Raw genomic sequence first — 21374 nt, 5'->3', positions numbered from 1 at the left:
AGCAGCTCCAAAAGCTGTACTTTACCTCGCCTACAAGGTTACTGCTGAAGAGGTGATGACCAACCCGTTCCACTTAACATTCACTTACACCAGGAAGCAAATTCACTGCTGGGTGGGCTGGTTGCCAGAATAGCAGTTCCCCTCAGGGAATCAGCAGAGCAACATGAGACACATCGACCCTTTGCACTGTGGAGAAGGTTCTCAGTGTATGCTCCGCTTTTGGAGCCTGCCTGCCATTCAACACACAGGCAGAAAAAGCCAGAAGATGGGGAAAGGGGACAACTAAAGCAGCAGTGAAGAGGCAGGGGTTTTATACCTCTAACTTCTGGTCCTGCAGCTCTTCAACAGTGTGAGCTTCCTCAATAAACTGTCTTGAATTATCACACACAAATATCGTCAGTTTGAAATAAATAAGCAAGCAAGCAAACAACAGGCCAGGCCTCGACTGGTCTCTTATTAGCATCACTAGGCTCAGTATGAAGATACCCTGTTTGCAGACTGCATCACAAAGCAAGCCGTGGGAGAGCACTAAGCTTCCTGTGAGAGAGCACTAGCTGCCACTACTCAGTAACAAAACAAACAGCACACAAATGGCAGGTGAAAATATTTCTTGCTACATACAACAGCTTGCTTCCTGAAATTTATAGGAAGCATTTCCACTGGTTAAACTTAAAATCAATTTTTGCAGCTGCTCAGCAAACAAGCCCACTACCAGAGTCAAGGAAAATACTGTCTGCATAACTACCAAACAGCAAATCTGGGTGAATTACACAGAAGGACTTGCAAAGACGGAGTGCACTTCATCGAAGACATCTACCTATCCCTAACTACTACTCCCTGTGCTGGGGGTTAAATCACTACATCTGAAGTAATTCCATTTGTACCCAGAATAGCTTCATAACAAGAGATTAAACATGTATGATGGCATTTCTAAAGACATGACACTTGTCATAACAACTACATAAACAAAATTCCAGACTACTGTATTTCTGGCAAGAGAAATCTACTGTAACCAATACCACATTATGAGCAAGCATCTTTGTTAGGTATGGGTTAAGTCTTCCCTTCTCCTGTTCTAGGAAAGGCCTTAGCATTTCTATTTACATACTCCTAAAGCAGAATTCAATCTCTGCTTGCCTCTCCCCCCACCCCACCTTGCTTTCAGTCTTTCAGGCAAGCAGGCCCAGCCCTGCCAGTGAAAGATCACCCCTCTCCCAGCTAAGACTGATCAGCTAGGATCAGCTGGTTATAGCAGCCAACAAGTGGCTCAGAGGGCAGGGGAGCTGCGGGGAGTCCTTGTACCAGGCAGAGCGCGTGACAGGACGCAGACTGGAAAACGCTGGAGCAAGGCTTCCAAGCTACTGACCTTTCATGCAGGTATCAGCAGGCAATGGGCTTCTCTGGGAGGATCTCAGGTTAGCAAGGAGAGATGCAACTTGCAAAAGGGCAAAAAAAAGACAGCAGTGGCCTGACACAGGCTCCGGGTGCTGCATCAAACCTTCCTGGACTTACAGCAGCCAGCAGCTTACATCTGTTTTCTCATGAAAGCAGAACAAGCAAGAGACGTATTTGGGCGGTACAGCAGTAGACAGCTGTGGTGTGAGCAAGTACACTGATAAAAAGCAGAAGTGATGCAACAGGAAGAGACACAGAAACCCCAAGTCTGTATGTAAGTGATTGCACAGCCAAGGAGATGAGGTTAAGACCACTGCAGACTGCTCTTACTGAGAGCTGAAACAATTTCCAGGCAGGAATAAAATAGCTGAAAACAACCATGATCACAGGACAGAACTAATACCACAAAAATCACTACACTACAGGCAGGACACACATTTAGTGACTTCAGTAACCATTGCTCACAGACTCCCCAGGCAGCTCGTGAGCTCAAGCAGCCATTTCAGTCCACCTTCACATGCTGCACTAAATATAAACTCTGTTGATAACTGTCTGGAAACTGTTTCAGCAGAGACATAGTGCACTGAACAACTCAAGGACATTGGGCCCTCCTCAAAGACCACAGGTGGTCAATTTGCATGACAAGCAGAGAAAAGGTGACAGAACCAAAGTCTCTGTTACAGTAATACCGTGGTTCGGAAGTTTCAGCCTCCAGATCAGTACTTTCCCAGACCTGGACTTCACTGAAGCATCTGCATATTAAAAAACCCCTTTAAAGTAGGAACACGAGGGCACCTGGCTTTTGATAACAACTTGTCTAAGAGGAGGTTACGGCTCCCTTGTCACATGCTACTCTGCTCTACAATGAGGTGCAACACCATGAAGTGATAACAGTCATCTTCGATTTTAAAAGCTAGTTAGATTAGGTTGCAGGTCTTTCAAGCACATTGCCTTCCTTTCAAGCACATCCCAGCGTCCCTTTAAAGAAACATACCTTCCTATTTTCGGACAGTACTCTCTTCTCTAGTGGTCCATAAAACACTCATTTATATAACAGGACAAGCCAATTTAAGAGGGCAGATGAAAACTCCAAACAAGGAGGGAAAAAAAAGTTATTTTCTTCTCCCAGTTTTGCTTACAGAATCACTACCAGAAACAAAATGCAAGTTATAAAAAGACAGAAGTGTGATCTGTAAAACTGCCAGTGCCACAACTGGCCACCCTATTACAATACTGGAAAGAACTATTCTCTCTGCAAAGAAATATACCCCCAAAAAATAGCATGGCACAAAAAGAAGAAAAGGAGGCAGACTTGCAAAGAGATTTATGAGACACCTGAAGAGGAGGCGGCAAATGAAACCAACGATAACTGCAGACACAAAAGCACTGATCCTTAGAGCACTGGCATTTAATATGCAAATTCTCTCTCTGCTTAGGCATTTTGCCTCTCTTTGATGTATACAGACAAGTTCTAACTAGAGATGCAGACTGGGGAGAGTCCCCTTTCCCCATGATCTCAAGTATTTTTTTTCTAAGCAACAGTTAAGTGCTCTGAAAATAACTCTGTAACTTCTGCTTCTGTTCAGAGGGGAAAAGAAAAAAAAACACAAAAAAGAGAAGTATAAAAATTGTTACTATTAAAGAAGAGAGGCAATGTCATCCCAGCTCTGACGCAGGATGCAAGCGGCAAGCTGGTGCCTGATATCTATAGCGCAGCCTAGGAGAAGAGAAAGACAAGCTGAACGACAGAGGACAGTAAAGACACTCTGGAAGAGATCCAGATGTCTTGAGCTTAGTCCTACCATGAAAAATTAAAGAGGTTAAAACCTCCTCTTAAGAACTTTTCTTCCTATTGTTCTGACCACGACACTCCTGAACAAGCTGCATTGCTCCAGAAACCTCAGGAATTACGGTGACAATAGACTCCTGCCAAGAGAAGCACCATTACATAATAGCATTTATGGGAACACGCACAAAAAGCCACTAGGAAGCGCAACCAGACAAGTGCAAAATCCTCTCTGCCCATCAGCTCAGTTTAGCTCTCGACCATTCCAAAGACAACTTCAGGATATTTTTAATTTATGCGTTTACTTCCTCTCACCTCCTTCCACCCAACAAAATCTGTGTTACTGTAACTACACTGAGATCAAGTCCCTTCCCAACAAGAACGTAATCCCCTTGAGAATAAGCCCACTTGAAACTATTGTATTTGCATTAATCTGTTTAAAAGAACACTACGAAGATGAAAAAATGTGTCATTGTTTGCATTAAATACATATATTAGAAGTAAGAACTCTTTACTATGGTATTTATTCATCTTTTACTCAATTTTAGGGATACTTACAACAGTTCTTGCTTTTCAGTTCTCAAAAGCCCAGCGTGGCTATTTGAGTTCCAGGTCTTCCGGGGGATTTACGATAGATTTGTTACACACACGTACAGGTTCAGCCTAAGCACTGCAGACATGTAAAGGCAGCTGCCAGGGCAGCTCTGACCTTTAGGCACTGTTAAGGCACCCCAAGTAAGAAAGCAAAGATGAAGCCCTCACGAACGCAAAGTTTCTCACATTAAATCAGCTGCAGGAGTGCCTTCGCTAATACCTTCACCTCAGACGCCACTTTTCCTCCGAGTCTCTCTGTGCTCCCGTAAGCTGTACCAAAGGAAAAACAGAGGAGAGCAAGGAATACTTCTCGGCTCTTACTCTCGGGGTTTTTAAATCCCAGAGGTTCACCCCACACCAGGGAGGATCCACAAGCCTAAACATTCGCGTTGAAGACCGCAGCCCTCAGAGGAAACCCAGCCCTCCTGGTACTGCCGACCGCACTGCCGGGAGACGAGGGAGAGGCCGGTACCACCGGGGACATTACGTAACAGACCCGGCTGGAAAGCCCAGCGCCGACCTCCCGGGCGGGGAAGGGGCTCCCGCCGCAGCCCCGAGGAAAGCAAACGCCGTCCGCCGGCCACGCGCGCAGGGGCCGGCAGCCAGGCGGGGCCCTCCCTCTCTCGCCGCGGGGGCCGCTCCGCCCCGCGCCCGGGGAAGCGCCGCCGAAGCCTTCCGCCTCGGCCGGCGCCTGCCCCCGCCGCCCAGCTCTCCGCCGACGGACACGCTCCCGTGCAGGTAGGCGGCACGCTCCTCCGCACGCCGGCGGCAGGCCCCGCGCCCCGCCGGAGCCAGGCCGCTGCCCCCGCCCCGCGCACCGGCCGGCCCCTCAGCGGCGCAGCCCGCGGAGCGGGCTGCACACCCTCCCCCGCGGCGGCTCACCGGGCGGCTCGGCGGCGGGTCGCGGCCAGCGCCTGGCCGGGCGGCGCGGCGCAGCGGCGGCGGAGGGGCGGCGGGGCGGCGGTGCCGCAGCGGCGGGGCTGAAGGTCGGCGGCCGCGCGCCCCGGCCGCCCCGGAGTCTCGCCCGCCCAACGCCCCGGCCGCCGCCGCCCGCCAGGCCCCGCCCCGCGCGCCGCCGGCCGGGACACGCGGGGCGGGGCGGGCCTTAAAGGGGCCGCGCGGCGGCGGCTGGGGGCGCGGCGCGGCCGGTAGGGGGCGCTGCGGTGCGCCTCCGTCTCGCCCGTTGCGAGCGGCGGCAGCCGCGGGTGGGAGGGCGAGCTGCGGGCCCGGCCAGCCGGCAGCTGCCGCTTCTGGTCTACGAGCCGAGGCTAGGCAGCGGGAGCCCCACCGCAAGCAGCACCTGCCGTTGTTGGAGGCCTGAGGGAACGCTGCAGACCCCCTCTCCGCGGGGCGGCGTGCCGCTGCACGGACACGTGGCGCTCGCTCTCGGCCCAGCCGCTGGGAACAACGGCTGTGGAGGGAGCTGGAGCCCTCTCCGGCCTTCCGCTGCTCTTCTCCCCGGCTGGGAACGGCTCTGCGGCAGCAGGGGGAACGCTGCTGCAAAATCCAAGTCGTTCCCTTGCGGTTTCAACCCTCCGCTCCCGGGCCGAGGGGTTTACCTCACAGTGAGATGCCCGTTGGCCTGTGCCGCGGCTGCGAATCATGCCAGAACTCGGGCCGGGCACAGGCTCTGCCATTGGCATGCCGCGGTCAATGTACCACAGCGGCGGCACAGAGGCCATGCTGAGCCCCCCTCAGCAGCTGCTGTTCCAGAAGATGTCCATCTGCCAGCCCGTTCCTCGCCCGGTCTCCTCCCTTACCTGCTGGCAGCCCCTCCGGCTCCCCTCCCAGCCGGACCCTGCTGGCGGCAGGCCTGGGGAAACTCCAGCCACAGCTGGCTCCGGCCTGCCCTGAGGCACCAGCAGACAGGTTGTGGGCTGGAAGGTCCAAGGCCCAGCCGTTGCTGGAGGAGGAGAACGTGCTCACAGAGGTTTGGTGCCCGCAGGTGTAGGGGGAAGTTCTGCCTTCTTTGCCACCTCCTCTGTCTTCATCAGCTATTTGCAGCCTCTCCCAAGACAACACTTAGACAACACTTCTGTATCCAACAGTGCATGCAGAGAATCAAGAAGGATCTCTTTGCTTTCCTTTCTCTTCCTTGAAGTAACACTTACCTTCTATAGCTCTGCTACGTTACTCATGTTTTGCTATGGAGAGTGAGCTGTTCTCATATGGGGAAACATACGTAGCTCTACTGGTTTCGTGGAGGGAAGTTTACTGTTCCTATTTTTCTGCAATAGTACAGTAATCATTCATAGTAAAAGCCCATAATAGGCTATAGAAATGGCTTACCATCACTTGATTGGGTGTAGGAGGTGAATACGGTACATGACAAAACATTCCCTATAAATACTCCCCTTGTAAGCACTTCAAAACCAAAAAGCAGGAAAAAACTACATGGTCATCCGGAAAACACGCCTGAAGGCAGGAAGGAAGAGAGTGGGAGCTAGAGCTGCGCACAAACCTGCCGATTCACACAGCTGCTCTTCTCGTGAAATCTTGGACGTGCGCCAATATTTTCACTCTGTCCCTTCCACCTTTGCATTTTGCTCTGGTTTGACCCATTGGTGCAGCTCTCCTGGACCCAGAGGAAAAGTTTGGAAACCCACACACCTCTGAAAGAAAAGAGCAGTGAGGAGGCTGCCACGCTGCTCCCTCTGCTCAGAGTGTTAACGCACACGGAAAGGTGAAACTCCTGGCAAATCCTCACTAAAATGGCCTCTCATTGGGGGCTGGTTCACATTTTCATGTTCAACCGGTTAATGTTTTTAAATATTTAGAGGTACTTTTTCATTTCTATGCTATACTTTGTTTCCTTAATTCTCATTCATATGTATTTCTCTTTATAACTGTATCAAGCTGTAATAAAAAATACTACGCTCTTCCTTTGGGGCCTCAGATACACTAATGGGACTGTGCTTGGTTTTTTGTTTGTCGTGGAATCACAGAAATCAGCATTTACAGACTGTGTTATATGTCCAAAGTATCTCACAGACATTAACTAATGCCTTTTACATTGGATTTGCCATACTGCATCAGACCACCGATCTGTCTAATCCAATATCCTGTTTCCAGCATTAGCCAACAGCCGATGCTTCAGAGGAAGTAAACCCCACCAACTGCCCCCGAAACAGGTACTTCCCTCTTCACAGCCCAGTGCCTGTGACCTACTGGTTCCATTCTTTTCAGGCTCCAGGTTCTGAACGGGGAGGTGAAATATTTTCCCTTTATTACACATGCGTCAATAAAGGAAGATGAGGAGCTGCCACCACCAGAGCACCTCTCCCCCAGGCAAAAAGCTTATGGTCTCAGCCCAGGTATTTTGGCACAATTTTCCTGGTGTTCAAAGGCTTTCAGGTTGCTTGAATAGAAATGAAAAGAAGTAATTCACTGAAACACTTAATTTTCGATAGCAGAAATTTTAAAGCATGAAAGCTGCCAAACTTCACCAGAAGGTCGAAGCACGCTTATTTTGTGCAGCCCCATCTGATTAAACAATTAATTTCTTGTCCAGTGGTTATGGATGTCGCTTTTATTCCACAGAAGGAGTATTACTATCACAGGAGTCTTAGCCCATCAATATGCTCCTTCCTGGCAGAGACGCCGACGGGCGTTTGCTCAGGCTGCGACTCACTGGCAGGGGGCCGGGGGAAGAGGGTGGCCCATACATGGGGGCAGTGGGTCACCCCACACTGTTTTGCCCCGATCCCCTTGGCAAACCCACGGCAGTGGGGGAGGCCTTGTTTTACAGCAATACAAAGCATCTCTCCTAGTGCAGCGAATGCACGCTGTTCTACACGCCTTGATAGTGCCCCCCCAGGAACAGCTGCTGCCCTCCAGATCCAGACCTACCACTGGATTATTCAGATAAAAGAAACACCTTTTTAATCCCAGCCATGAAATTACTATCTTCTCCTTCCAACTGCTGAAAGCCCTTCACATCCTCGTGATAACAAATGGTACCTTTCACACACACCTGCCCATCCCTTCCATCCCATGATGGACTTCACAGGTTATCAATGTCTGTCCAGGCACCACATATCTAACATGACCCCAATTTCAAGTTAATTTCCCTTCTGAGAGAGGAGTCACAGATAAAATATGATTCCTGATGGTAGTGCTCAGCTGGAAAAGGTCTCATGACAGTCTGAGCACTATCAGAGGAGAAAAAATAGCCTAAGAGATAACGTTACCTCAGGCTGTGATACAACCAACCCATCCTTGCTCATGAGCCCCTGGTAACGTTACCATCCTGTGCGACGTCCTCCTCCCCAGTGCTATGTGCTCCTGCAGACGAGGGAGTGCTGTGCCGGCTCTGTGCCATCTGCTCTCTCCTCCGCAGAGCTGCCCAGCCAGCAAGCTGAAAGTCTGAGACAGCTTCACTCCAAGAGCAAGCTGCCGCAGAGACCCTTCAGCATCCAACTCGGTCACCAAAGACTTTTTGGCTTCACAGGGCTCCCTCACAAACCTTTTCTCCGTAGTGAGACAGCTCTGAAACTCTTGCTAGTAAGATGCAGGAGAGCTACTCACCTTTGGCTGCTTTCATCAATCCCCCATGTCCAGATTCCGGAGGGAAAGCAGGTACCTGGCATCACACCAGAGGTGCCTTTTGTTCCTTGGAGCCGGCAGCACGCCAGGCTTGATTCTAGCAAACGGCATCTCCCACTTGGGCATACATGACAGCCACACACACTCTTGCTCCTTTGCCTTCTTGCTGATAACACTTATGTGACCTATTCATTGGCAACTTGTTTGAAGTGGGATTTGTGCAGCAGTAAATCAGTTTTTAAGTGCTCCTGAAATCCCCACAGCCCACTAGCTTCCCGTACAGTTTACCTCTCCTGTGTTGCTTTGTTTTCTCCCACTTCCTTCTGCACACATCTCCTGTTCTGCCAGCTCTCGGTTACACTTCCAGGATCATACACTGGAACCCACGCACATTTTTCATATTTAGCAGGGCATTACTCATTTATTAATATTCAGAGTAGATGTAAATAGAGAAGCTCATCTCCAAAAGACTACTGAAGCAACATGGGAAAAACAACAGTAAAACAGAAATCTTGGCACACCATCCACCTTCCTACCTTGCTGAAGCACTCCAGAAGCAGAGGGGATGATGCTGAGCCCCTCATCTCCAAACCCCTTTAGCCCTCTCTCTGCGCAGTTCATAGCCTGCTGATAAAAGACAGGTGAGGCTTAACCAGGCTACGAGCATGATGCTCTGCCATGACATTTCCCTTCTCGGAGTACCGCCAATATTGACTGCACTGAGATAATTTCCCTTTCTGTGACTTGAAATGCAGCGTGCAGTTGTGGAGCAGCCGCTGGGGCTGTCACGCCGTCGTGGGAGCCAGAAGACCCACCTCACAGCCTGGGAGCTTACAGGGATTTGGGGCTTGAAGCTGTACAACATTTGTTCTGTATATATAGGCCTGTAGGAGCTCAGAAAAAAAAAAAAATCATCTCCTGGAAACTACCCAGAGCTTTTCTCTCTGAGGGAAACAAACAAGGCCTTAATTAATTTTCTTTCAAATACAGCAAATTGACTTCTGCTCCAGTTGTGCTAGATTCAAGCCACACAGCACAATGGTATTAATTCCACTTCACTTAAGGGCTAAATGTTCAGAGCAAGGAAAAGGGAGTTTCCTGTAGGTTTTGCTCATGTTGAAGTGAACAACTAAACTGCCTTGGTTTTCGCGGGAGGGGCGTCTTCAGAGCCTGCGTTTCTGAGGTTGACTGTGACATGCCTCTGGTTTAGCACAGCAAAATGCAGCATACATGGAAGGCACTGTCTGAGCAAGTTGCCTGGTCCCTTGCGTATTTTTAAAGATCTGCCACATCCTGCCTCAAATTTAATTTTACAGGCTCAAAGATCGAAGCTCTTTTAGTGTCCTGTCCTAAGGCTAGTTTACTGGTTCACTGATCACCCTAACTAGCTCCGCTGTCTCAAACTTCATTTAACTTTCTTAACACCAAAGTCCTGCCTGCAGGCTTTCCTAATACTGGAATAACATGCAGCATTCTGGACAGGGTCTCCTCGGTACCTTGCAAACCGGTGGTGTACTCCCTCATCTCTACCAGAGACACTTTGCCCAATAAACCAGAAGATCACATTGGCCCTCTTAGCATTTGCTTCATATGTGTAGCTCAGAGCCACCCTGCAATTGGCACCTAACCCTTGAGGTGCACCCAAATCCCAGCAGAACGATTCGCCTGGGCACAGCGCCACTGTACAGCAGCTGTCCTGCATGGATATCTCAGCGTGGTGTTCTACAGTGCCAGGGACCTGTACCAGCTTGTCCAGCACCATCTCATGAATCCCATCCCTACACTGTACTAAAAAGCCCGAGATGGAGGAAAAAAAGGTACAACAAAACCCAAATTACTGAGTCCAGTGAAATTGTTGGTGTAAGCAGAGAAACTGCAGAATCTCACTTGTATACACATATATATGAAACACCAATTCTACAAAACTGTTATGGTAAAATATCCATCCTGCCCCCTTTATTATCTGTTCAATGGTACAGTAGCTGTATCGCTGCCTATGTGCTACAATAAAGAGGCACAGGGGACCTCCTCTTGTCTGAGGGATTACGTTTAAAAAAGGCTGAAGGACAAAATCTCCTTCATTGTAAAATCCTATGATTAATTTAAATTACCTTCCAACCATCTTGAGATCCTCCCGCTGCCAAATTTATCTAATATATTTAATAAACAGCTTCGTTATCACATTGGCTATGCACCGCTTAGGGAAGGTGCTATTATTCCTCTTCACAGATGGAAAAGGGAGGCCCAGATCCCCAAAGATACCCAGTTACAGCATTTATTTAGGCAAAAAAGTGACAAAGCAAACAACTGAACCTATTCCTGTCTAATACCCATTGTCCTCAACCTTTCTTTCTTTCCAATGAGATCTTCATGTTCCAGGTTCTCCTGTGAAAAGCAGCCCGATTTACTCTCAGCTTCTCCTCTCGTTGTCAATTTTGAAAATGAAATTAAGGAAGTTAGGCATCTCTTGACTTATTCTTCAAAATGAAGGGTAGCTGTAAAAATCTTTTTATTACACAGTAGGTTTTTGTTATGGGACATTTGTTAACTTCTTGGATTCCCATCTGTTCTTTCCACATGGTGTTGCATTGTTTGGCTATGTATAGTCAATCTGCACACCTCAAGGAAGCACTAAATCTTCATTTTCTTTCTTTTCTATAAAAACTCAGCCCTTTTCAAGTTGCAAAGCTGCATATTAAAACTACTGTCTGCTGACTTTCATATTTTCTGAGGCAACATCTGGCATAAAAACTGATTGCAAATATGATCAGAGTTAGAAAGATTTCTTCCAGCAGCCTCCCAGCTGGCTTCATTCCCAGGTATCAGCCCAACGGAAAAGAAAAATCTATTTGGCACTGCCTCCAGCTGCAGTCTGTCGCTTTTCAGGTAGAACTGTTTCCCTTCCCAGGGAGGTTTTGATGACATGGGATTCAGATGACAGGATCTGAACTGCACTGGAACTGGTACAGCCTCCGGGATTCAGGATGGATATTCTCTGATGCCTAAGGAATTAGGAATCCCAGCTCTTGCTGTAGAAGAATTATAGAGTTTATCCCCTCCAAAGTGTAAACATACAGATACAGATATAATTTTGAGGAATTTAAATGTAATCCTATCATTATGGGTAGTAGGCTTCAGCTGCAGACATTTGCCTGTAATTAAGCGGAATTATTCATAAGGGGGTTTGGCTGTCGTCAAGGCAGACTGGATAGCTCAGGTTATTGTTAAACAGTGTTAAAACAGCAGGGGCAACTCAGCCCTGGGCGACCGGCTCGCTGGCCTCATGTGGGTGCGTGATGCAACTCTGCCCGTGTGTGAACGCTCTGCCTCGACGAGTGTGATGTTTGTCTTTCAGTTCTCCTGAATTCTGGAGGCAGGCACCATGGGCTTAACGCTTCTTTGCCCTTCTCCTCAGGCCATAATGTACATCAAATGCAGGCTGAGTGCAAAGCCCCCATATACCTCTTTTACGCTCCATACACATGGCTATACAGCTAACGAAGCGAGGAAGGGTCCAGCTCCCAACTCCTGACCCCTCTCTCATGCTCGCTGCTGCACTTCACTCCCAGATGACCACAGAAGCAAACAGCGAATCTCTTCCTCCTGTCTATGAGCTCCTTGGCACAGTACCATCAGGCAAGAGCAAGTACAATCTAGGAATGCAGAAGTAGCTCGTATTTAGATCGGAACATTAAATACTATACCCTGGAAAACTATGTCTTGGTGCGGCTTCTGATAGGGGAAGGAGGAGCGATGTGAGATTTTTGCAGTTCCCCTAAAAATAACTAACTGATAAAATCCATGCCGTGGTCAAGGCAGAAATGATACAGAAAGAGAAAGAATCCCTTACTATTCAGCTCATAAACACCTCAGATTAGTTAAAACTAAAATAATTTAAAATCTCCAGTCCTAATCTAACAGTTTATTCTGTTTGATTACACTTTGCATTTCACTCCCCCTGAAGAGCATCGCCAGTAATGTCTTATTTCCCACTGTTCTTCAATAGCTTCACATTGTGATTTCCAGGCTGCGCTAGAATAAATAGCACAGCTTGGAAACTGAAGCAGCATGCAAGACTGATCATTTGCTCAAAACCAACAGTTTTCAAGTAAATGAATGGAAAGTAATTGCTTTTCAGCTTTGGCTTGAAAATGGAACCAGTGTTAGCATGTAATCTTCCCGTTGAGTTTACACTCAATGGCACTTGCTTATTAGAGATGATTCTGGGTCAATGCTTACTACTAATCTTAGTAATAATGGGGTAATGGTTGGGGTCCCAAACAGGGATCAGAACCCCCTTGTGCTAGGCGCTGTACACAACTATCACAAAGGCACTTCCTGCCCAAAATGAACTGTCAGGCCACGGCCTGGTCTATACCGAGGATACTGCTGCACACAGGATAATGAGGTCTGTCCAAGCTGGATTTTGGTGAACTCTGAAAATAGTAAAACTCAGCAGAAAAGTTTGCTTTTTCTTCGGTGAAAAAAGCAAGCCACAGTATTTCTATACGGATAGTAGCTCATGAAGATGTAGCCTGGAGTCCTGCATGGACCACTCCAATGGTGTACTCTGTCCTCTCATACAACAAAGACTTCCTCATACTAATTTCTGTATTTGTTTACCCCACCTTAAGTTTGCTCTATGACCCTGGGGCCAAATCTACTCTCCATGATTCACTATGTGCAAGGACTCTATAATGCCCTCACGACCCATGAGCCCTCCATTAGAAATGAAGCCTGGCCAGGAAAACTGAGTGCATGAGGTTCAGCAGCAGCAGCGTGGATTTGGTTTGGGCCAAAATATGTCAGTATTCTAATTTCTCCAAAAATAACCACTGACAATGGAATATCCCCAAAAGCAAATAAAATGTACTCCCACATCTATACTTGTTTCCATGGAAATATGCAATGACAAGGTTTTTTCCCTTATTTTCAAAATTTTCTCTGCCAGCCTACCATATTTTTTCAGACAGCCCCGGTAACAAGTTTTGCCCAAATAGAAAGACTACTGCTGTTGTGCCAAACTTGCACAAAGCCGAGTAGAGAGCTGTTCATCGTGACCCCAAGAAAGCATCAGTGCAGCAACACTGCTGCCAGTCCTTAATACAGAGGGAGCCAACTGCCTGGAGATCCTTTCAGCCAGGGACCAATGTAACCTTTTGTTATTGAGGACCAAGTGTTTTTGGTGAGACACCAAACAGCACGCACCGTAGTGTCACCCAGCAAGCTGAACACTACTAACTCAGCGTCAACACAGTTCATCTGCTGGCCTTAGACTCCAACTTTGTATTAGGCTGAAGGATGTAGTATTTGTAGTGCAAGTCTGTCCCCAGTGGCCGCCAAACATTTTGCTTCTGGCGGTAGCCCTCTGCATTGTCCCTCGCCATATGTCACCATCTCCAGTGACCTTCTCACACCCTGTCTCTTCTCTGCTTCCCTGCTGCGCGCATCTGCCCCGGCAAGAAGCTCCATTTCTCTAGAGACTCATCTGAAATGGCTGAGGCCCAGCCACAGATGACAACATTAAGCAGAGCCTCTGGGCTGTGAGCACCGGGGACAGTGCCTCACCTTTGGGCAGTTACTTTGAAGTCACTCAGGGTGCTGCGCACTCACTGGAAGAGCCTGGCAGCAGGCTGCGGATCACTGGAAGAGCCTGGCAGCAGGCTGCGGATCACTGGAAGAGCCTGGCAGCGGGCTGCGGATCACTGGAAGAGCCTGGCAGGGGGCTGCAGAACAGCGCCTGCGACCCAGCGGAGGAGGGAGGCTTTGCCTGCATCTCCCGGGCAGGCAGTTTGTGGCAGCAGCAGGAGGAAAGCAAACGCCCATCCTGCTGCCCACAGAGGAAGGGAAAGGCAGGCCGTGCCAGGACTGTGGGCAGAGCAGAAGCAGGGAGTGACAAAAGGCAAAGCACAGGAGTGGATAAAAGGAGCCAAGGCTGAAATCTCCCAGTGGAGGACTTCGGCTTTTGTCAGGTTGTTACACGGCCATTGTGGCGTGCTGGGTTTCAGTCCTTGGCTACCAGGCAAGCCCGGCATGTAAAGTCTCACGGGACTTCAGCATTAGCTCAGAGCAGGCTGCAAAATCACCCAGGTGGAGGGGCTGCAGGGCTGTAAACAAAGGATTATGGCATGTGGCAAGGGACTGTTTAGAGGGAAGGGACCAAGGGTATCATGGGGATGGGGATCAGTAAGACCTAGATTGAGTGCCTCATTAAAGTTTTAAACTAGTACTTAAACCGTGCAGCTGACAGGGGAAGGCTGTGCTGGAGAGGTGTGTCTGGGAGGGGTGCAGGAGCTGCCTCCAGGCAGGGAAGGGACACACTCATCCTCCTGCCCCTCGGGAAGGCACTGGCTGCCTGTGCTCCATCTGCAGCTAGAAAGAGAAGGACACTGTGCCTGGGAGACACCAGCAGCCTGTAGCCTAAAAACTGTGTTAGAGGGCTCCTTACTCTCCTCGAGGCTGTCACCTTCCCCCTATCCCCAGGGCTCAGGAAGGAGCAGGAGTATTCTGGTGCAAAACCAGGAGGAGTCTAAACAGGAGGGAGTAGGCCAAGAGCTGGAGTAGCTACACAATAGCTAGGTCAGGGTCCTCCCAACAACTGCGTAAACACAGCGTCAGAAAGAGAGTAGAAATCGCAAACTAGACGGAGACAGGATTCAACATGGAAAACAAAAGCTATTAAGCAAGGAGGAAATAATTCACCAACTAACGTTCCCCATGGCAGAGGGCGGAACACGTCTGGAAAGTCAAACTGCGTTGAGCAAACCTTAGGAGAACTAGCAAATTAGAGAAGGGGACATGAGGAGATGTTAGAGAGGAGGAAGGCAACACACCGGCACCAGGGCTGTGCACGCAGCGACCCCGTGCCAGGCAGCACGGAGGTAAGTGCTGGGCAGGAGCCCACTACTCAGTTCAGGGCAGCAGTCACTGGGAGAGCCTGACACGCTCGGAGGAGGCCAGAAGAAAGGTGACAGCTCACTGTGCAACTACAGGGGATAGATTTGCAATGACTGTATGTTTTCCTTGGCTCTGAAGGTATACGTTAACAGTTTGCAAACATTTGTAAGGCATAGACCCAAGCAGGAGGGAGGGCAAATTACTTACTAGAGAAGATAAAACAGAGAGGGGAAAAACTGAAGCTGGAAGTAACTCATAACATTTTACCAATGAGCTCTAGGAGGTTGTGAAATAGCTCTCATGAGGAGAGCAGGGAAAAACCCAGGTACCAGCAGTTTTAAAGTTAGATGGGAAGAAAGTAATTAATACATGTGCACTGAAGAGCATACAGAAGAATTTGATGAAGTCATACAAATATTTCCACCCCCACAATCTGTAGTCCCAATTTTTCACTACCCTGCATCTCTTGCTATCATTAACAGCAATACAAAGAAGGAAAATGTTTATTAAAGCAGGAGTGTAACCTTATAGTACTTCTCTGCCTAAGTGCATAAATTTCTAGACATTTCCAGCCAACAGAGAATTAAGGTTTATAATCGTGTGGGGGGAAATGACTCACTAGCTGTGATCCTCTTCAACTCCTCCAGAGATCTCCTCCTGCCCCATCCCAAATCTCCTTCAGTCTTGATGAGGTAGGGATATGACTCCGTGTTTGGACAGTGTGTGTTAATGTCTCCTAAAGTCACATCCAGCTGCTTCTAAAATCTCCCCATAAATCCCCTTCCAGTTGCATTTGGGAGACCACTTATGGGACTCTTAAAGATCCACATGGAAACCTGAAAGATCAAGGCCCAAATACAGCCCCACTGCAGGCTGAAACAGCAACCTGCCAAAAGCCCCAAGAAGCCTACACCTTACCTGGCATATACACTTACCGGCTTAATGTTTTCCACGAGGAGGGAACACAGCCATGGCTTGACAGCTACAGTGCTGCAGCTAGTATTAATGGTCAGCCCCATCAGCCAGCGAGCAGGGCTCTTCAGACAGCAGAGAGCTGTTCCCTGGCCTGAGGATTTTTCACATAGCTAATTAGCAAGCTTTATAACCGTCCCCTGCAGACTATGATGATGATGATGAATGAACGAGATCAGATTAGTCAATGTGGTTTATTGGTGGAGTTTGCCCACTCACTGTGGATGCATCATTACTGTGTGCATTCACCAGCACAGGGATGAGCACGATTCAATGTCTTTGCCTGTACAATATGAAACCACAACCAACCTACAGCTCTTCAGCTTTCTCCCTAGGCCTTTCTTGGGTCCTTCTGTTGCTCTGTATCCTTGTCCTGAGCCGTCCTGGAAGTCCTTTGGTGAGTGCCATGTCCTTCCTTATTAAAGCAAAGCAGATTAAGCTGTGCCTGTAGAGGTTAAATGAGAAATTGCTGAAAAGCACTGCAGTCATAACACACTGGCTAATGGTGCATTTGCTACTACTGTCCTCTGCCTGACAAAATCAGAGTTGCTCCACTGTGTGGCACAGATGCTCTGCAGCTCCACAACCAGCAACAATCTTTTTGCTGAACAGTATTTCTAGAGCAGGACATTCCTCAAGCCCACTGAGGCTGTTGAGCCCAGTATCCCTGTACAAACGGGGGATCTATCAAAGCAACCACAACCAGCATGTTCAAAGCGGGTACCTGAAATGGTGTACTGCATTGCCTATAACATCTCTCTAATTCCTCCCTTGTCAGTCCTGAGACATCCCTGCAGCAAGCAATAGCTTGCATTAGCACTAAAGGGAATAGGGTTTCATGGCTGGAAACTGCTTCGAACTGAAATTTGAGAGCGGTGCCTTTCCTTTCCAGCTCTGGCACGAATTCCCTAGGTGGCCCAAGGCAGGCACCTTGATCTCCCTGGGGTTCAGTTTGCCATCTGTAAGACTGGGTTAGCATCCCCTCCTCCTTCTTACACCCCTTTTATCCTTCTTTATATTAACTGTAGATACAGATGGGCTTGTTTGTGTGCAGGCACAGTGCAAAATAGAGGGCGCGACCCTGGAAGTGCCGCTCATATGAGGAAGGTCTGCAGGGAAGGACGCGAGCACGCAGGGGCAGGTGCACGGACGGACGCAGGGACGGAGGGACGCGCACCCAGGGACGGAGGATGCCTGCAGGGTCGGACAGGCGCTGCCGCGCCGCGCGTTCGCCCACCGCCCGAGCCGCCCCCGGCGCCGCTCCCCGCCGCAGCAGCGCCCGGCCCAGCCCCTCGCGGTGGGGGGGACAGGGGGCGGGACCCCCGCCCGGCAGCAGCGCTGCTCCCCGGCCCGGCCCCGCCGCGGGGCCGCGGGGCGGGTTCCCCCCGCGCCCGCCTCCGCCCGCCCCCCGCGCGGGGCCTGCAGCGGGCAGCGCGGGGCGCCGCAGCCTGCGGGCGGCCGCCGTGCCCGCCGCCGCCGCCCCTGAGGTGGGGGCGCCGCGCGGGGCCCGGGGTGCCATGGAGGAGCCGCCGCCCGCCTGATCCCCGAGGCTGCCGGCACCGAGACAAAGCGCGGGGCTGCCCGCCGCGCCCGCCCGGTGAGTGCCGCGGGGGCCGGGGGGGCTCCGTCCTGCGCCGTGGGCACCGACCCGGGGGGGAGGTCCCGGTCCCGGTCCCGGTCCCGCACCCAGCCCTGCCTGACACCCCCGTGCACCTCCATCTTCATTCACAGCCCAGACAGCCCCGTCCGCCGCTCTGCCCAGCCCACTGCACCGCAAGCATCCTCATAACCCGACCACCCCCCACCCCAAACTCTCCCACCTCCGGCCCAGACACTCGCCGTGCACCCCCAGCACCCCCCTTCATTGCGAAACAAGCCTGCGCCCACTGCCCAAACATGCCGCAGGGACCCTGAACGCACCCCCCATCACCCCAAACTCCCCCATCACCCCAAACGCCCCCACGCACACCCCATACACAACCCACGCACCCTAAAGACTCCCCCATCACCCCCCAAGCGCATACTCCCAACACCCCCACTGACCACCCAAGCGCATCCCCCCGCCCCAAAAACACCCCACCCCAGGCACCCCTACATCAAAAACTGCCCCCCCCCACTCCCCACGCAACCCGTCCCCCCCCTCTGCAAACACACCCCAGCTGCACCCCCCCAGCCCAGGCATCCCCCCGGTGCAGACCCCGCCACCCCTCTCCAGCTCCTCCTGCCCGCCCTGCCCTTGCGCCTGCCCGGGGAGACAAAAGGGGTCCGGGCGCCCCGCTCGCCCGCCGCCCCGCTCACCCGCCTCCGCTCTCTCCCGTGCAGGCTGAGCCATGGTGGAGCCGCCGGCTGAGCCTCCCCCGCAGCCCTGCCCGGCGCCCGGGGGGGCAGCGGCGGCGGCGGCAGCAGCGGCGGGGGGAGAGCCGGCCCGTCCCGGGGAGCAGTCGCCGCTGCTGCACCTGGACCTGTACAACTTCGACTGCGCGGCGGCGGAGGGCAGCCGGTACGTGCTGACCAGCCCGCGGTCGCTGGAGGCCTGCGCCCGCTGCGCCGTGCGGCCGGTGGAGCTGCTGCCGCGGGCGCTGGGGGAGCTGCTGCGGGAGGCGCCCGGGCGCTCCATGCGGGTGGCCGCCGGCCTGTACGAGGCCTACGAGCGGGAGCGCCGCCGCAAGCTGCAGCAGTGCCGGGAGGAGCGGGAGAGGATTATCCGGGAGGAGAAGAGGCGGATCCTCGCACCCCTCGGCAGCCTGCCGCCCTCACCCGCCTCCCGCGTCGCCCCCCGGGCCGCCACCGCCGCCACCGCCGGCGGGCCCCGGCCCCATGGCGGGGGGAAGGCCGCGGCGTCGGGGGGTGCCAAGGCCAAGAGCCACTCCCTGGACTCGCTGCAGAAGCGCCGTGAGGGCAGCTGGGGCAAGACCTCCTCCGAGTCGGGGGCCTCGTCCTCCTACAGCGGGGAGAGCCTGCGGGAGCGCGGGGGCAAGGGGGGCGGCCGGGGCCGTGGGGCAGCCACCGCAGCGGCCAGCGGCTCCCTGCTGGGGCGCAGCTTCAGCCTGGGCGACCTCAGCCACTCGCCGCAGACCGCCCAGAGGGTGGAGAGGATCGTCAGGGAGGTGAAGAGGAGGAAGGGCCTGTCGGAGGTGCCCGAGAGGGACAAGAAGATCGCGGCGCTGATGATCGCCAAGCACCAGGAGGCCAGCCTCCTGCGGGAGCAGCGGCAGGCGGCCCACCTGCAGTGGGACAGCCAGCGGCGCTTGGCGGAGCAGCGGAAGGAGCAGGAGGAGAAGGAGAAGCAGAGGGCCCTCCTGCAGGGCCAGCGGATGTGGGAGAGCCAGGTGGAGAAGCGGCGGGGAAGGCTGAGCCAGGAGCAGGAGGAGGCCGCCCTGCTGAAGCAGAGGCAGCGCCTGGTGTGCGAGGAGAGGTGGCGGGAGCAAGCGGAGAAGCAGGAGCGGCTGCGGAGGGAGAGGCTGGAGAGGGCTGTCCAGGAGGACAAGCAGAAGAAGCTCCATCAAGAACACAACCTGAAGGCGAAGGAGGAGGGCAAGAAGGAGCACCGGGAGCGAGAGGAGCAGCTCCTGCAAGAGAAGCTGTCCACGGCTGCGCAGAAGAGGCTGAAGAAGGAGGTGCAGCTGCAGAAGGAGAAGAAACTGCTCAACCAAGCAGAGAAGCTGAAGCACGAGGCCTTGCTCAAGGAACTGGCCAAGCAAGAGGCAGAAGAGAAGGAAATGCTGAAGGCCTCCCTGGAGATGAGTTTGACCAAGGCTCAGGAGAACTACGAGCAGCTAGTGGAGAAGAGGAACCAGGAGCTGAGGGAGAAGGCCAGGCGGGAGGACAGGCAGATCCAGAGAGCCAAACTGGCAGCAGAGAAGAAGGAAAGAGAGCAGAAGGAGCACTTGGAGGCCCTGGCTAGAGAGACAGAGAGAAAGCTCCAGCATGCTGCCCAGGTGGCTGAAGAGGTTGTCCAAGAAAAAGCCCGCAAGGTGGTCTTGAGCCGTCTGGAGAAGGAAAAAGTGCAGAAGATGAACAAGCAAAAGGTGGAACAGTACGAGGACTTACGGCGCAGGGAGATCCTCCTCTCTATAGAGAGGAAGCTAGAGAGGAGCGAGCAGATCTTCAAGGAGAAGAAGACTGTCCTAGAAAATGCCAGGTCTGTTGCTCGGGCATCCTTCCATGTCCGGGAAAAGGTACGGGAGGAGACAAACATGCGCACCTTTGACAAAATGGCCTTGGAAGCAGAACTGCATGCCCACCTGAGTAAGAAATGAAAGATCTTGGCATGGACAAATGGGGATACATCACTGGTTGTCCATCATAATGCATCAGAAAGCTCCTCTGCATTAACATTTAACATTTAAAAAACAACCACCAACAACCACCCTAATTTTTTATTTTGGGGGAGCAGGGTACCGCACAAAAAACGTGGCAGCTATTTCACATACTTTGTAGAATAAGTTTTTGTTCTGGGGGTGTTTTAAGGACTGACCTCAGTCATCCTTACAGAGGAGAAGTGAGTTTTTGTGTCCTCCACCTGACAAGGACATGCATTTTCTCCAAGAGGGCTGCAGAAGAAGTCTGCTTGAAGCCTGTGAGTTACCGATTGATTGTCTACACTGGAGCTGACTACAGATGCACTCTTTTCAGTTGGAAATGCAGACAACAGAGACTACTGACTACTAGAGCCTACTGACTAAGAACCAAAACCAACCCAGCGGATTCTGGCTTGAGTGACAGGCAGCTTAGTTTACGTTACAGGACTGCATTTTCAAAGCCGCTGCACTCCCACGCCGAAGGTGAGGAGGGCTGGAATACAGAATGCCGTATGCCCTGGGTGCCCCTCGCCCGCTGCTGGTACCGAGCAAGAGAAAGCACAGATCAAGACTTCATAACACCATGTAAGTAGATGTTATGATCAGAGCTGGGCAGAAGCTGTTAGAAGTGCTCACAAACACAATTTCAGTTTTGCTGTTTGCAACTGTTGCCCCTCCGAAGTATCCTCACCTCTCCTTCTCCTTTCAAAGTTTCCCTTACAAACATCTGTACAATTTCTTCTTTTCTTTTGGAGAAGAGGGAGAAGTTGTTTGTGGGCAGTCCACAAACTGACGGGCACCCACACAACCCACTTGTTCATTAAGATATAAAAATGAATGAACCTGTGGAAGCTGGCCTTTGTGGCAAATGTGGATCATTTGTA

At 51.7% G+C, this 21374-nt stretch overlaps 2 protein-coding genes across 3 annotated transcripts in view; one reads left to right on the top strand and one right to left on the bottom strand.

Moving 5' to 3' along the window:
- SUSD6 (sushi domain containing 6) overlaps positions 1 to 4682 on the bottom strand; it is an 87565-nt gene extending 82883 nt beyond the window's left edge. The window contains exon 1 of one of the 2 annotated variants that reach the window (XM_059819522.1): positions 4658 to 4682. The gene's annotated coding sequence lies outside the window, so the exon portion shown is untranslated. Of the gene's footprint in view, positions 1 to 3961; positions 4031 to 4657 lie in introns of those variants that run through there. The other variant, XM_059819520.1, reaches the window with a different exon arrangement.
- A 13837-nt stretch (positions 4683 to 18519) lies between these two features.
- On the top strand, positions 18520 to 20448 carry CCDC177 (coiled-coil domain containing 177). The gene has a single exon (XM_009811953.2). It carries the CDS (start codon positions 18520 to 18522, stop codon positions 20446 to 20448), a length of 1929 nt encoding a protein of 642 aa, XP_009810255.2.
- The last annotated feature ends 926 nt before the right edge of the window (positions 20449 to 21374 follow it).

This window comes from Gavia stellata, chromosome 7 (genome assembly GCF_030936135.1).
Source record: "Gavia stellata isolate bGavSte3 chromosome 7, bGavSte3.hap2, whole genome shotgun sequence".
Classification (NCBI taxonomy): Eukaryota; Metazoa; Chordata; class Aves; order Gaviiformes; family Gaviidae; genus Gavia; species Gavia stellata.
This window is presented reverse-complemented; position numbering and strand designations above follow the sequence as displayed.